This window comes from Hylobates moloch, unplaced genomic scaffold (assembly GCF_009828535.3).
Source record: "Hylobates moloch isolate HMO894 unplaced genomic scaffold, HMol_V3 SCAFFOLD_13, whole genome shotgun sequence".
NCBI lineage: Eukaryota > Metazoa > Chordata > Mammalia > Primates > Hylobatidae > Hylobates > Hylobates moloch.
The window spans coordinates 104,935,956-104,953,152 of NW_026652288.1; the positions used below are offsets into that span (position 1 = coordinate 104,935,956).

Sequence of the window (17,197 nt, forward strand, 5' to 3'; positions counted from 1 at the left end):
TGCAACTTCCGCCTCCCAGGTTCAGGCAATTCTCCTGCCTCAGCCTCCAGAGTAGCTGGGATTATGGGCACCCACGACCACACCCAGATAATTTTTGTGTTTTTAGTAGAGACAAGGTTTCACCATGTTGGCCAGGCTGGTCTCAAACTCCTGACCTAAGGTGATCTGCCCCACTCGGCCTCCCAAAGTGGTAGGATTACAGGCATGAGCCACTGTGCCCGGCCTGGAGATTTCTTAAATAACTTAAAACAGAACTACCATTTGACCCAGCAATCCCATTACTGGGTATACACCCAAAGGAAAATAAATTATCCTACCAAAAAAACACATGCATTTGTATGTTCATTGCAGCACTATTCACAATAGTAATGACATGGAGTCAACCTCGGTGCCCATCAGTGGTGGACTGGATAAAGAAAATGTACAAACATGCTATGGAATACTTCACAGCCATAAAAAATATGAAGTCATGTCTTTTGCTGAAATATGAATGTAGCTGGAGGCTGTTATCCTAAGTGAAATAATGCAGGAACAAAAATCCAAATGCTGCATGCTCTCAGTTATAAGTAGAAGCTAAATAATGAGTATTCGTGGATATAAGGATGGTAACAACAGGCCAGATGCAGTGGCTCACGCCTGTAATCCCAGCACTTTGGAAGGCTGAGACGGGTGGATCACGAGGTCAGGAGTTCGAGACCAGCCTGGCCAACATGGTGAAACTCTGTCTCTTCTAAAAAGACAAAAATTAGCTGGGCATGATGGCGGTCACCTGTAATACCAGCTACTTGGGAGGCTGAGGCAGGAGAATGGCTTGAACCCGGGAGGCAGAGGTTGCAGTGAGCCTAGATAGCGCCATTGCACTCCAGCTTGAGCAAAAAGAGTGAAACTCTGTCTCAATAATAATAATAATAATAATAATAATCTTAAGATAATGATTGAGAATTTCTCAAAACTGATGAAAGACATCAACCCACAAATCAGAGAAACTCAATGATATCCAAGACAGATAAATACAAAGAAAACAAAGATAGGGCACAAAATAAATGGCTAAAAATCACTAACAGGCTGGGCATGGTGGCTCACGCCTGTAATCCCAGCACTTTGGGAGGCCGAGGCGGGCGGATCACGAGGTCAGGAGATTGAGACCATGCTGGCTAACATGGTGAAACCCTGTCTCTACTAAAAAAATACAAAAAAAAATTAGCCAGGCGTGGTGGTGGACGCTTGTAGTCCCAGCTACTCGGGAGGCTGAGGCAGGAGAATGGCGTGAACCCGGGAGGCAGAGCTTGCAGTGAGCCGAGATGGCACCACTGCACTCCAGCCCGGGCGACAGAGCGACACTCCTCTAAAAAAAAAAAAAAAAATCACTGACAAAGAGAAACTATTAAAAAGAAGTGAGAGGGCCTGGTGTGGTAGTTCACGCCTGTAATTCGAGCACTGTGGGAGGCCCAGGTGGGAGGATCACTTGAGCCCAGGGGTTCAAGACCAGCCTGGGCAACATAGGGAGATGTCATCGCTACAAAAATAATGATAATAATAGTAATAATAATAGTAATAAAAAAATTAGCCGGGCGTGGTGCAGGAGCCTGTGGTCCCAGGTACCCTGGAGGATGAGGTGGGAGGATCGCTTGAGCCCAGGAGGCAGAGGTTACAGCGAGCCTAGGTTGTGCCACAGCACTCTAGCTTGGGCGAGAGAGCAAGACCCTGTTTGGAAAAAAAAAAAAAAAGAAAAAAGAAAAAAAAACAACAGTAATTGCAGCCATTGTTTAGAACTAAGACTAAACAAAGCTTTTGTTTGGAAAGGAGTACTTTATCATTAACATTGTTTAGAATTTTCTGACACATGATGATAATTAAGAGCAAACCATCCTGCAGTTGGCTTCGGTATTGTTTTGTGTTTTTTTTTTTTTTTTTTTTTTTTTTTTTTTTTTTTTGAGACGGAGTCTCGCTCTGTCGCCCAGGCTGGAGTGCAGTGGCGCTATCTCGGCTCACTGCAAGCTCCGCCTCCCGGGTTCACGCCATTCTCCTGCCTCAGCCTCTCCGAGTAGCTGGGACTACAGGCGCCCGCCACCACGCCCGGCTAATTTTTTGTATTTTTAGTAGAGACGGGGTTTCACCGTGGTCTCGATCTCCTGACCTCGTGATCCGCCCGCCTCGGCCTCCCAAAGTGCTGGGATTACAAGCGTGAGCCACCGCGCCCGGCAGCTTCGGTATTGTTTTTATCTTCTCCACCATCAATGCATATCCTTACTGCCTACACGGGCTCTCAGCAACACACCGTTGGTATTCCATTGCAGTCACCTCCACTTTATTCTTCCAGATCGAGTATGTTCAAAACTGAACTCATCTTCCGCCATAAATCTGCTATTATTATGTTTTTACCTGTCAGGACATTGGCTTATAATTTTGGAAAGCATTCACAGTTGGGGCGGGTAGGACACAGATAAGGAGGCCAATCACAACACCAGGGGTCAGATCAATGGGAAAACCAGAGAGCGGACGCCTGGGCCAGGCCTCACAACGTCCAGAGCTGGAGTGGGTCTTTTGCTTTCGGCGCAGGGGTGACGGGATCAGCGGAGGGTAGGGGTGTACACTAGCTGCGGTCTGATTTAGCCCTTTTAGGTTAAAAGCTGGAGAAGGGGCTGAAGTCTCAAACGCGCTTAGCAGCTCCTGAACGCGGTTTCCATCCCAGCGCGTTCTGAGGGAGGCCGGGGCAAAGGACGCGGTGACGGGCGGGGGCGGGGCGACTCCGGGTCGGGAGGCGGGGCGGGAGCGCCGGAAGCGGGCGGTGCCAGGCCCAGCCCCTCAGGCGGAAGGGCGCGGAGGAGGTGACGCGATAGACCAGCGCCGGCGTCGCGGCAGCCGCTTCAGAGGAAGCTCGGCGGCTGTGGCCGCGGCGAGCAGGCCGGACGCCTCGTCGCTGGCGGGGCTTCCCCTGGAGCTGACGAAGGCGGGGTCCGCGGTCCAGGCTGCTGCCGCGTCGGGGCCGGCGGCGGGGCAGCTGCCAGGAACGAGGGTAGCAGGTAAGCGGGGACGCGGGCAGCCGAGTGACGGACTCAGCCATCGCCTGGCGGTGCTGGCTGGGGCCATTCCCGCGCCGGTGCGCCACCTCAGCGCCCGGTCCGGAGGCCTCGAGCCGCCCTCCCCCGCCCGAGCTGAAGGCCGCCGTCCCTCTCGGCCACAGCCTCCCTTTCCGGGGGAGGCGCGCGAGCTCGTCCCGAGGGGCCGCTGCCCTGCGCTGTCGCTCCAGCCGGGCTGTGCGTCGCAGGCACCGTGAAGCTGGCGCCCCCCAGCTCCTCCTGAAGCCGGGAAAGCTCTGGGAGGAGGAGCCGCTGTCACAGGCCTCCAGCTCCGGCCGCCTTGGAAGTCCGGGTTTTTTATTTGCTTAGACCGCTCTGCCTCCTTCCGGCCTTGGTTTCTTTCTTCGCGCTCCCGGGACCCTTTTCCAGAGAGCCCGGTTGGGCATGAGCGCGGTGGGAGACGTCTTTTCCCTTCGGTCTGCTCTGAGCGGTATCGGCCTCCGCTCTACGCCCTGTAGCCGCTTTGTCGGGGTGGAGGGATGCGGAGAGGATGTGGGAGTTTTGGACTTAGAGCGAGAATAGCCGAGGTGAAATCCTACCCTGCTGTCTGGTAGTGATTTTCATCTCATGCTAGACGTTTCGACCTTTTTCACCGCAGATAAAGTGGGACTTTCTTCTACCAATATAAATTATAATGTTTGGAGAATTAAATGAAGAAAGCAGACGTTAGTTATGAAATGTTTTGAGAATCTGGTTAAATTTAATTTAAGAATATCCAGGACACTTCATGATAGGTTCCTAATTCTGTTTTTTTTTTTTTTTTTTTGCATTTTGCCCGGAATAACTAAGCTTGGTATGGAGAAGGGTGCCCAGAGATGCCAGGCGCTTGTGTGGTCAGAGCCTAACTGCAGTCTCTGTTTTGGGTGGGCAGCATCAGGAAGAAACCAGACTCTCTCCTAGCCATCCACATGTCTCACGCTTATTGATGGCATATTATTGGTATATGAGGGATGACATATCATTTTTGATCTTTACTCAAGATAGCTTTTTCCCAGTGCATCTTTTCTAGGAGAAAAGCTTGGTATGTAGAGGAGGGTGGTGGGGAGGGAGGCTTCATTTACACCTTGGCTCACAATTTTTTTTTTTGTTGCGGGGGACAGGGTCTCACTCTTAACACCCAGGCTGGAGTGCAGTGGCGCGATCTTTTCGGCTCACTGCAACCTCCTTCTCCCGGGTTCAAGCGATTCTCCTGCCTCAGCCTCCAGAGTAGCTGGGATTACAGGTGCCCGCCATCACGCCCGGCTAATTTTTGTATTTTTAGTAGACACGGGGTTTCACCATGTTGGCTAGGCTGGTCTCGACCTCCTGACCTCAGGTGATCTACATGCTTCGGCCTTTCAAAAGTGCTGGGATCGGCCAGGCGCGGTGGCTGACGCCTGTAATCCCAGCACTTTGGGAGGCAGAGGCGGGCAGATCACCTGAGGTCGGGAGTTCGAGATCAGCCTGACCAACACGGTGAAACCCCCCATCTCTACTGAAAATACAAAATTAGCCAGGCGTGGTGGTGCATGCCTGTAATCCCAGCTACTCGGAAGGCTGAGGCAGGAGAATAGCTTGAACCCGGGAGGCGAGGTTGTGGTGAGCTGAGATCGTGCCATTACACTCCAGCCTGGGCAGCAAGAGCAAAACTCCGTCTCAAAAAAAAAAAAAGTGCTGGGATTACAGGCATGAGTCACTGCGCCTGGGCTATTTCACTTTCTAAATCAGCCTTTTTTTTGGTAGGTTATTATGTGAATCCTTCAAAAATCATAGAAAAATGGAAATTTAACAATATTTTGTTTTTATTCTAGCTTGTCATAAACCCAGTGCTCTATACATAGGCCTGCCTTTCTGCCTCCTCCATCCTGGCATGCATGGCCATTTACTTTGTGGTGTTAGCCAGCTTCCTATGGAGCTCAGTTTGAGAACAGGGGGTTCTGTGCTTCTCTAGTTGCCAAACATCTGATTGAAGTAGATCACCTTGGCATTCGCGATATTAAGCATGTCTTTGCGAATTTTTAGTTCCTTTTTCTTTTCTTGGTTAGATTGTACCCTGTCACTGATTTAAAGAATTTGGTAGACGCTCAGAAAGGGTCAACTGATAAGGTGGTCACAGTGTTTTACATGTATTTTTCTTACCTATTATGGTGAAACCCTTGTGACTTTTTTTTTGGGTGTGGGTAATATTTTCAAAATTAAGGTGCATAGGCCATCAGGCTGTGTTGAACATTCTCTTTTAGGGAAATATATTCATTCTCCAATTATTCTTTGGTAGCCTTCTCATTGCTTTAGCAATTCCTACTCTATTATTAGTAGAGCCAGAAGTGGACCCTACCTCACAGATTCTCCAAATATACTAAATTATTTTTTCTGTAAAATGGTCATGTTTATAGCATGTTGATTTTTTTTTTTCTTTTTTTTTTTTGAGACAGAGTTTCACTCTTGTTGTGCAGGCTGGAGGGCAATGGCTTGATCTCTGCTCATTGCAACTTCCGCCTCCTGGGTTCAAGTGATTCTCCTGTCTCAGCCTCCCAAGTAGCTGGGATTACAAGCGCCCACCACCATGCCCGGCTAATTTTTGTATTTTTAGTAGAGATGGGATTTCACCATGTTGGCCAGGCTGGTCTTGAACTCCAGACCTCAAGTGATCTATCCGTCTCGGCCTCCCAAAGCTCGGGGATTACAGGTGTGAGCCACTGTATCCGGTCAGCAGTATGTTGATTTTCTGCAACCAGATGACAAAGGACATCCTAAAGTCAATGATTTAAAAAGTCATGTTGGTGTGGCGCGGTGGCTCATGCCTGTAATCCCAGCACTTTGGGAGGCTGAGGCGGGTAGATCACGAGTCAGGAGTTCGAGAACAGCCTGGCCAACATGGTGAAACTCCATCTCTACTGAAAATACAAAAAAATTAGCTGGGCATGGTGGTGGGCGCCTATAATCCCAGCTACTTGGGAGGCTGAGGCAGGAGAATCGTTTGAACCCATGAGGCGGAGGTTGCAGTGAGCTGAGGTTGCACCATTGCACTCCAGCCTTGGCAACAGGGTGAGACTCCGTCTCAGAAAAAAAACCAAAAAACAAGTCATGTTAACACATAGGTTGTCTAATACATTCAGAGTCTAGAGAGACCTGGTATGATGTATCTGAGAAACCAAATAGCTGAATCTCTAAAATTTTATTTTTGTGTCTGGAATACCTTAATTCTGAAGTTTTAATTGTTGTTGAATTTCAGATTCTGACAGGAGACAAGTAGAGGTACATGTGAAGGGTTAGTATGAACCCAGGGTTACACTTTCAATCTAAACTGATACTGTAGATTTAACATTGAAACAAAGCAGCTCTAGGGAGTTGTAACAACCTAGCAAAAATTGAAGGTTAGAAGTCACTTGCTGGCTCTTGAGGCAGTCTTCTGGCTCTGACTCTACTTGAGACTAGAATTTTCAAGAATTTTTTAACTTAATTTTTTAAAGATATAATTTACGGCCTGGCGCAGTGGCTCACGCCTGTAATCCCAGCACTTAGGGAGGCCGAGGTGGGTGGATCACCTGAGGTCAGGAGTTTGAGACCAGCCTGGCCAATATAGTGAGACCCCGTCTCTACTAAAAATACAAAAATTAGCTGGGCATGGTGGCACACACTCATACTCCCAGCTACTCAGGAGGCTGAGGCAGGAGAATCTCTTGAACCTGGGAGGTGGAGGTTGCAGTGAGCTGAGATCAGGTGACTGCACTCCAGCCTGGGTGACACAGCGAGACTCCATCTCAAAAAAAAAAAAAAAATACAGTCAAATACATAGACCTTAAGGGTTTTTGTTTTTTAAAGAATATGTACACAAAATGGAAGACAGAAAAATAGCAAAACATTTTGGAAGTTGGAATGCAGATTGATTTAAGCAATCCGCCCGCCTTGGCCTCCCAAAGTGCTGGGATTACAGACGTGAGCCACCACACTTGGCCGATACAACTTTTTCATAGTGAAGCTTCAGTTAACCTGTACAGTAGCTGCTCTGCGAACTTTCACCCAAATATTGGGCTCCTTAAGGGGCTGTTTAGGCTTGGGGCTGTCCTAGGGTCGGTGAGTATCTATCTAACAGGAGTGTAAACCTTACTTCTATTTCCCTTATGTGTGTGTTTTATCTTTGAAGGAATGTTGATGTTTGGTCAATATGAACATACAGCAGCATGGCTGGGAATACAGGGGCAGAAATGTGAAGGAAACGCATGTGAAGTTTGCTTTTAATTACTGGACCCTTGTATTTGAGAACCTTCAATGGCAGTATCTTGTCTTCGCTCCAGGGTCAGATTCCCTAAAGAAGAAGGGATCTCCTACTTGGAGAGTACAAATTGGGCTTCCAGCAGTCTGGCTGCTAAACTTAGGGAAAGGCTGGAGGTCTTAGCATTTATTATATAAACACTCATTCATGTTCATTTAACTCAACTGTTTTCAGTAAGATGACCTCATTCTCAACTGGACCAGTTGAAAAGCTTTCCAGTCCAGGAATTGTTTTTACGTAAGATTGTTTTAAGCTGCTACATGTGGTTAGTGGCTACCATATTGGATAACGGAGCTGCACTATCCAGTATGGTAGCCGCTAGCCACATGTAGCAGCCTAAATCTAAATAATTAAAATTAAAGGTTTAGTTCCTCACTTGCATTAGACACATTTCCACATTTGCCCAGAGGCTACCATATTGGGCAGAGCAGATATAGAATATTTCTGTCATTGCAGAAATTTTATTGGGCTGTGCTGTTCTAGTCTAGAGAAGAAGACTCCAGGTTTCTGCAAGGATGGGTAGGGGACAGTTGGCTGGTTTTGTGGCATGTGGGAGGATATTTAAATCATTTGACCAATCCTTTTATTTTTAGCATCATATTCATATTCACATCCCTCTGTAGAACAATTCCTGACCTGTTTTGAGGTATTGTTCTTTAGATTGCTTTCCTCCCTGCAAGCTTGAGATTTAATTTTTTTTTTTTGGAGACGGAGTCTTGCTGTGTTGCCCAGGCTGGAGTGCAGTGGCATGAACTTGGCTCACTGCAACCTCCACCTCCCAGGTTCAAGCAGTTCTCCTGCCTCAGCCTCCCAAGTAGCTGGGATTACAGGCACATGCCACCATGCCCGGCTAATGTTTGTATTTTAGTAGAGATGGGGTTTGCCATGTTGGCCAGGCTGATCTCAAACATCTGACCTCAGGTGATCTGCCCGCCTCAGCCTCCGAAAGTGCTGAGATTACAGGCGTGAGCCACCACATCCGACCGGGGTTTTATTTATTTATTTATTTATTTTCTCGAGATGGAGTTTTGCTCTTGTTGCCCAGGCTGGAGTGCAATGGTGCAATCTTGGCTCGCTGTAACCTCTACCTCCTGGGTTCAAGTGATTCTCCTGCCTCAGCCTCCTGAGTAACTAGGATTACAGGCATGCGCCATCATGCCTGGCTAATTTTTGTATTTTTAGTAGAGATGGGGTTTCTCCATGTTGGTCAGTCTGGTCTTGAACTCCTGACCTCAGGTGATCCGCCTGCCTCGGCCTCCCAAAGTGCTGGGATTACAGGCATGAGCCACCGCGCCCAACCCCAACTGAGACTTCTTTAGATCTTTAAGTCAATCCACATTCCAACTTTCAAAATGTTTTTGCTGTTGTTCCGTCTTCCATTTTGTGTACATATGCTTTAAAAAACAAAAGCCCTTCAGATTTATGTATTTCACTGTGGGTAAATTATATCTTTAAAAAATTAAGTTAAAAAATTCTTGGCTCACACCTGTAATCCCAGCACTTTGGGAGGCCAAGGCGGGTGGATCATGAGGTCAGGAGATCAAGACCATCCTGGCTAACACGGTGAAACCCCATCTGTACTAAAAATACAAAAAATTAGCCAGGCGTGGTGGCAGGCACCTGAAGTCCCAGCTACTCGGGAGGCTGAGGCTGGAGAATCCTTGAACTTGGGAGGCGGAGGTTGCAGTAAGCCGAGATGTGCCACTGCACTATAGCCTGGGTGACATAGTGAGTCTCCGTCCCAAAAAAAAACAAACAAAAACATAAATTAATTTTAATTAGTTATTTAGGGATGGATCTTGCTGTGTTGCCCAGGTTGGTCTCAAACTCTTGACCTCAAAGGATCCTTCTGCCTCAGCCTCTTGGGTAGCTGGGATTACAGACATGCACCATGGTGCCTGGCTGGTTTTTTCTTTTAAAAAATTGATTTATTGGCTCACACCAGTAATCTTAGGTACTCAGAAGGCTAAGTCAGGAGGATTACTTGATTGAGCCTGGGAGTTTGGGGCTGCAGTGAGCCATGGCTGACAGAATGAGACCTTTTAAAAAAAAAAAAAAAAGATAAAGGACAATTTTTTTATTCTTAATGAAGTTTTAGGAGGGAATGATGGTAAAATGTGTCTGCTTAATCTGCAGTCTTTATCCACAAGTAAAGTACTTCATCAGAATTTAAACATGTATAAGAATCTCCACTAAAAAAATGTTTCAGCCGGGCGTGGTGGCTCATGCTTGTAATCCCAGCACTTTGGGAGGCTGGGGTGGGCGGATCACGAGGTCAGGAGATCGAGACCACGGTGAAACCCCGTCTCTACTAAAAATACAAAAATAATTAGCCGGGCGTGGTGGTGGGCGCCTGTAGTCCCAGCTACTCGGGAGGCTGAGGCAGGAGAATGGCGTGAACCTGGGAGGCGGAGCTTGCAGTGAGCCGAGATCGCGCCACTGCACTCCAACCTGGGTGACAGAGCGAGACTCCGTCTCAACAACAACAACAAAAAAAAATGTTTCAGCTTTACCCAGGCTTCTTCAACAATTTTTATATATTGCCTTTTTTATTCCACCTTGGTTTTTGTCGTTTCCATTGTACTTAAATTTTTTCTGCAAATGTCAAGAGAATTCAGTGAACACTCTTAATCCTTATCTTGCTTGACTTCTTAACAATCTTTGACTGACCGTTTCCCTCTTTTTAGAAACGTGTTCTAGCTTTGCTGATACCACCTTTACCTGATTTTCGACCTTATCTCCCGGGTCATTTTTTTTTTCACTTTCCTTTGCTTAGTCTTCTTTCTTTATTTCACTCTTAAATCCTGGAGTTCCAGCTGGGCATACCTGTAATCCCAGCACTTTGGGTGGATCACCTGAGGTCAGGAGGTCGAGACCAGCCTGACCAACATGGAGAAACCCCGTCTCTACTAAAAATACAAAATTGGCTGGGCGTGGTGGCGCATGCCTGTAATCCCAGCTACTTGGGAGGCTGAGGCAGGAGAATTGCTTGAACCCGGGAGGCGGAGGTTGCAGTGAGCTGAGATCGTGCCATTGTACTCCAGCCTGGGCAACAAGAGCAAAACTCTCCAGCCTGGGCAACAAGAGTGGAAAAAAAAAAAAAATTCCTAGAGTTCCTTGGGATATTGCCTTAGGGTACATTCTCTCATTCTCGTCTACCTTTTACAAATTCTTTCTAGGTGATCTTATCATTTTCTATAGCTTTGGTTACTCTAAGCTGAAAACTGGAATTCACATGATGTCCTCTTTTCAGAATTCTTGAACTGTGTATCCAACTGTATATATCCACTTGGATTTCTAATGGTCATCTCAAATTGAACATGTGAAAGACTAAAGGCATAGTCAGTATAACCTTCCCCTAATCAATCTCCATCTGTGTTTCGTATCAGTGATACCACTATCTACCTAGTAGCGGATACTGGAACTTTTACCCCCAACAGATAGGCTTTTGACAAATGACAAATCCTGTCATTTCTGTGTCCTGAAGATTGATTCACTTTGCTACATCCTCCCAGTTTTTCTCTTAATCCAAGAAGCTGTCCCACTGTATCTGCATTGATTTACCTGTAACAGATTCCTAATGGGTTTCTTCTGCTGTAGCCTTCTCCTAGCCATTCTTCACATTGCAGGTAGAATGATTTTTTTCAAGAATATGAATCAGATCTTTGTCTTTCAGTGGCTTCACACCAACCTTATGTTAAGTATCAGCATCGTAAATTTAGCTCTTCTGTTCCTTACCTACCCCTTCGGTGCCTCTAAGTGTTAATGAAGTTCTTTCTGTTCCTTGAAATACTGAATTCCCTCTCTTTCCTAGTAACTTTTGCTCATCATTTGTCTCAGCTGAAAAGTAATTTCTTCAGAGAAAAAATAATTTCTTCAGAGAGGTGTTTCCTGACCCTTTTGCTAGATATTTCCATTGTACCCTGAATTCGACCTTTATTTTTATTTTTATTTTTTTGAGACAGAGTCTTGCTCTGTTACCCAGGCTAGAGTGCAGTGGTGTGATCATAGCTCAGTGAAACTTTGACCTCCCATGCCAAGCGATCCTTCCACCTCACCCTCCTGAGTAGATGGGAACACAGGCATGTACCACCACTTTTGGCTATTTTTTTTGGAGACAGGATCTTCCTGTGTTGCCCAGGCAGGTGATCTTGGTCTGTCACCCAGGCTGGAGTGTAGTGGCTCAATCTCGGCTCACTGCAGCCTTCAGAACTCCCAGGTTCAAGCAATTCTCGTGTCTCAGCCTCCCGAGTAGCTGGGATTACAAGCACATGCCACCACACCTGGCTGATTTTTTTGCATTTTTAGTAGGGTTGGGGTTTTACCTTGTTGGCCAGGTTGGTCTCGAACTCCTGACCTCAAGTGATCCGCCTGTCTTGGCCTCCCAAAGTGCTGGGATTATAGGTGTGAGCCACCACACTCAGGCCCCCTCTTTTTTTTAATTGTGGTAAAATATACGTAACATAAAATTTACTATTTTATGCTTGTAACCATTTTTAGGTGTACAGTTCATTGGCATTAAAGTACGTTCGCATTGCTGTGCAACCATCACCACCATTCATCTCCAGAACCTTTTTATCTTCCCAAACTGAAATTCTGTATCCATTAAGCAATAACTCCCTTTTCTCCCCGCCCCCCCTGTTGGTTTATAAAAGTTGACTTTGTGTAGTTTTTGCTTTTATCTGTTTGTTTTGGTCTGTTTTTACCCCTAGGCATCTGGTGATTCTTGGTCATCCTTTATTTTTTATTTTATTTTTTTGAGATAGAGTCTTGCTCTGTCGCCCAGGCTAGACTGCAGTGGTGTGATCTCAGCTCACCACAACCTCTGCCTCCCAAGTAGCTGGGATTACAGGCATGCACCACCATGCCCAGCTAATTTTTGTATTTTTATTTTTTTATTTTTATTTTTATTTATTTTTTTATTTTTTATTTTTTATTTTTATTTATTTTTTTTTTGAGACGGAGTCTCACTCTGTCGCCCAGGCTGGAGTGCAGTGACGCGATCTCGGCTCACTGCAAGCTCCGCCTCCCGGGTTCACGCCATTCTCCTGCCTCAGCCTCTCCGAGTAGCTGGGACTACAGGCGCCCGCCACCACGCCCGGCTAATTTTTTTGTATTTTTAGTAGAGACGGCGTTTCACCGTGGTCTCGATCTCCTGACCTTGTGATCCGCCCGCCTCGGCCTCCCAAAGTGCTGGGATTACAAGCATGAGCCACTGCGCCCGGCCTGTATTTTTAATAGAGATGGAGTTTTGCCGTGTTGGCCAGGCTGGTCTCAAACTCCTGACCTCAAGTGATCTGCCCACCTTGGCCTCCCAAAGTATTGGGATTACAGGCGTGAGCCACCGTGCCCAGCCTGTCTAGTTGTTTTTAAGAATGACCACTAAGAAACTGCTTGGGAACTCTTAACATGTAGTGGGACGTGTCAACTTTGGGGTACACTGTGGGCCATTTTGTGGGGTAATATCTGTATCTTTATGGATTTTTTTTTTTTTTTTTTTTGTGGACTAGTTATAGTCTCCAGAAAAGAATCTTCCGTCTGCTTGTATGGGTGAGACAGACTGCTAGCATTCTGGGAGATGAGTGGCAAAGTGTGTTTGGAGTCTCATATGCAGTATATAATTCCATCTTCAAACTGTGCCTGGAGTCCCTCTGTCTGCAGACTTTCCATTTTACTCTTTTTTATATTTTACATTTTACTATTTTATCTAGAGGATAAACTTCCAATCTTGGGTAGGGGAGGGTCACTTACCTGCCATGTGGAGTTAAGTAGGGATCTGGAGTTTAATTGCTTCTTAAACTTGAGGCCACCTTATTGAGTAATTGTTCAGACTTGTTTTGTTGAGACATCCCCAAATATCACTATCTGTTGGTTTTTTCTCTGTGAATGATTTGTTTTCCCCCAGGGACTAGTCGCCTTCTTGTGGATATAGAGCTTCTTGCCAGTCTTATGGAAGCTGAGTGGGGAAGGGCCTGGAGGGGAATTCACGGTATAAACTCATTTATCCTCCTGGTATACCCCTGTGCTCAGCTGTACATGATATACTGGACTGTCCTGGGTCATCCTCCACAGAAAGTGAAAGTTTTCATTATCTGCCAGGGTAGGAGATGGTATCTAGGAGTTTCACTGCTTCTTATTCAGACTTTGAGCCAGCCCTTCCTTTTCAGCACCACCCATACTCCTGACTTTCATAGGTATTATGTTGCCTCTGCTTCTGAGCCTTTCTGCTTTCTGAGGTCCTGTAGCTTCTTTTTTTTTTTTTTTTTTTTTTGGGACAGAGCTTCACTCTTGTCTCCCAGGCTGGAGTGCAGTGGTGCAATCTTGGCTCACTGCAACCTCCACCTCCCAGGTTCAAGCAATTCTTCTGCCTCAGCCTCCCAAGTAGCTGAGATTACAGGTACCCATGATCATGCCTGGCTAATTATTTTTGTATTTTTAGTAGAGACGGGGTTTCACCATGTTGGCCGGGCTGGTCTCAAACTCCTGACCTCAGGTAATCCATCTGCCTCGTCTTCCCAAAGTGCTGGGATTACAGGCATGGGCCACCACGCCTGGCCCTGTGTTCTCATTTGTAAAATGAAGGATGGGGAAGGGAGAGGAGATCAAATACCACTTAAGACTGATTCCATATTGACTTAATTATAATTTGCTCATAGCAAAATAATTTGTTTCGTACAGCAAATTTTTAAAAGAGCAGGTACTTTTGTTCCGTATAGTCATGCACCAGTAGATAATTTAGTAAATACATGTGATGTCAGCATCTCAAGAGGGAGGCCGTGCTCCAGTGTTACCAGTCAAAGACTGGGTAGCCGTGCAAGGACAGGATTTTATCAAATGCTGTCACCCAGTGATGGTTGTGGATCTCAAGTGAATATAAGAAAAAAGAACCAACACAAGCATACACACATATACTGCAGGAACACACCCTAGAAATAGATGGAAATGAATGACAGTCAAAACCAAACAATAACTTCCCCTCAGGATTTAATAAGATCTAATATTAGCGAAGGCTCTTTAGTCTGGAAAGAAAGGAACCAGCCACTGCAGGTAGAGTGGAAGAAAGACTATGAATCAGAAGCCAATATTCTAATTTCAGCTTGCTAACAATTTACTCAGAAGTGCTGTATTACCTTTCTGTGTATAAGTTTTCTCTGGGGAAAAAAAATGGAGGACTGAATACGTTTACCTCAGTTCCCTCTCCAAATCACACTGAGGTTACAGAAATCAGACTTTTTTTTTTTTTTTTTTTTTGGAGACGGTGTTTCGCTCTTGTCACCCAGGCTGGAGTGCAGTGGTGCAATTTTGGCTCAGTGCAACCTCCGCCTCCAGGGTTCAAGCAATTCTCCTACCTCAGCCTCCCCAGGAGCTGGTGTCAGGTGTGAGGATTACAAGCAATCCTCCCCCCTCAGCTTCCCAGAGTGCTGGGATTACAGGTGTGAGCCACTGCGCCTGGTCGAAAATGATTCTTAAGTTTATTTTTCTCAGAGGCAGTTGTACAGCAAATGGCTTTTTGTTAGACTACTCATGTCCTCCCTCCTCTCCAGTTTTCATTGTGATGGAAACCTTGGTCGGGTAAGATTTCATTGTGTCTAATAGTCTAAATTGAAGTATATGTACTCTTTCTTTTCTCAAAGTATATGTACTCTTTTTTTTCTCAATTTTCTACCTTAATTACTGTGAATATGTCTTCATGACCTTATTTTTAGATAGAAATATAACTTACTTCTCTTCTTTACAGCTGTATCCAGATCTCATTATGCATCAGAAAAATGAAAAAACAGAGGAAAATTCTATGGAGGAAAGGAATCCACTTAGCTTTTTCTGAGAAATGGAATACTGGGTTTGGAGGCTTTAAGAAGTTTTATTTTCACCAACACTTGTGCATTCTGAAAGCTAAGCTGGGAAGGCCAGTTACTTGGAATAGACAGTTGAGACATTTCCAGGGTAGAAAGAAAGCTCTTCAAATCCAGAAAACGTGGATCAAGGATGAACCCCTTTGTGCTAAGACCAAGTTCAATGTGGCTACTCAAAATGTTAGTACTTTGTCCTCTAAAGTGAAAAGAAAGGACACTAAACACTTCATTTCCTCCTCAAGGACTCTCCTGAGACTCCAAGCAGAGAAGTTGTTGGCATCAGCAAAGAATTCTGACCATGAATACTGCAGAGAGAAAAATCTCTTGAAGGCAGTTACTGACTTTCCATCAAATAGTGCTTTAGGTCAGGCCAATGGTCACAGACCTAGGACAGACCCACAAGCTTCTGACTTTCCCATGAAGTTCAATGGGGAGAGCCAAAGTCCAGGTGAGAGTGGCACGATTGTGGTCACCTTGAGCAACCATAAGAGAAAGGGCTTTTGTTACGGCTGCTGCCAAGGGCCGGAGCACCACAGGAATGGGGGACCTTTGATTCCAAAAAAGTTCCAACTTAACCAACATAGAAGAATAAAATTATCTCCTCTTATGATGTATGAGAAATTATCCATGATTAGATTTCGGTACAGGATTCTCAGATCCCAGCACTTCAGAACCAAAAGCAAGGTTTGCAAGCTAAGAAAAGCCCAGCGAAGCTGGGTACAGAAGGTCACTGGGGACCATCAAGAGACTCGTAGGGAGAACGGTGAGGGTGGCAGTTGCAGCCCATTTCCTTCCCCAGAACCTAAAGACCCTTCTTGTCGGCATCAGCCGTACTTTCCAGATATGGACAGCAATGCTGTGGTGAAGGGGACGAACTCTCATGTGCCTGATTGCCACACTAAAGGAAGCTCTTTCTTGGGCAAGGAGCTTAGTTTAGATGAAGCATTCCCTGACCAACAGAATGGCAGTGCCACAAACGCCTGGGACCAGTCATCCTGTTCTTCTCCTAAGTGGGAGTGTACAGAGCTGATTCATGACATCCCCTTACCAGAGCATCGTTCTAATACCATGTTCATTTCAGAAACTGAAAGAGAAATTATGACTCTGGGTCAGGAAAATCAGACAAGTTCTGTCAGTGATGACAGAGTAAAACTGTCAGTGTCTGGAGCAGGTACATCTGTGAGTAGCGTAGATGGGCCTGTGTCCCAAAAGGCTGTTCAAAATGAGAACTCATACCAGATGGAGGAGGATGGATCTCTCAAGCAGAACATTCTTAGTTCTGAGTTGCTGGACCACCCTTACTGTAAAAGTCCACTGGAGGCTCCCTTGGTGTGCAGTGGACTCAAACTAGAAAATCAAGCAGGAGATGGAAAGAACAGTCAAAAAGCCTCTCCAGTGGATGATGAACAGCTGTCAGTCTGTCTTTCTGGTATGCACTTTTCCTTTATTCTCCCTCAAACTCCAAGCTCACATTTGCTGTTCATTATCCTTGCTAATAAGAGTCCTATTTTTTTCTCCCACTCATGGATATTTCTTTAAACCAGTTAGTCTTCTTGAAGCCTTTTATATTGCTGCATTATGTAGATGTTCCATCATTTAATCCTCATAGACACTTGTATTGATTCCATTTTTTTCATAAGCTAATAGTGTGATGAAATTATTTCTTTACATTTATACATTTGTTTCTGTAAGCTAAATTCTCATTATTAGAATTGATGGTGAAGGAATATTCACACTTAAAATTTTAAGATAATTAAGTTACCCTCCAAAAAGTTGAACCAGTTTACATTTTTTTTTAAATTTGATCACTTGCGTTTATTCTATTCTTTTCTTATATATTTCTTTTTAAATTTTTTTTTGCACACAAAACAATAAACATTTTCTAAAAATACATACAAAAAGATGCATATCAAACAGGAAGGTTGCACATGGGAAGACGGGGAATAGAAATGGGGGGTGGGAATTAAAGAAAATAAATGAGAGAGGGACTTTGTATGGATCAATGATAATAA

The 17,197-nt window shown here is 45.3% G+C and overlaps 1 protein-coding gene across 2 annotated transcripts in view; it reads left to right on the forward strand.

Moving 5' to 3' along the window:
• Positions 1–2,893: 2,893 nt before the first annotated feature.
• SENP5 (SUMO specific peptidase 5) overlaps positions 2,894–17,197 on the forward strand; it is a 55,512-nt gene continuing 41,208 nt past the window's right edge. For both annotated transcript variants that reach the window (XM_032171958.2, XM_032171959.2), the window contains exons 1-2: positions 2,894–3,023; positions 15,071–16,614. In XM_032171958.2, the coding sequence (XP_032027849.1) occupies positions 15,102–16,614 (1,513 nt within the window). In that variant the 5' untranslated portion in view covers positions 2,894–3,023; positions 15,071–15,101. The remainder of the gene's footprint in view (positions 3,024–15,070; positions 16,615–17,197) is intronic.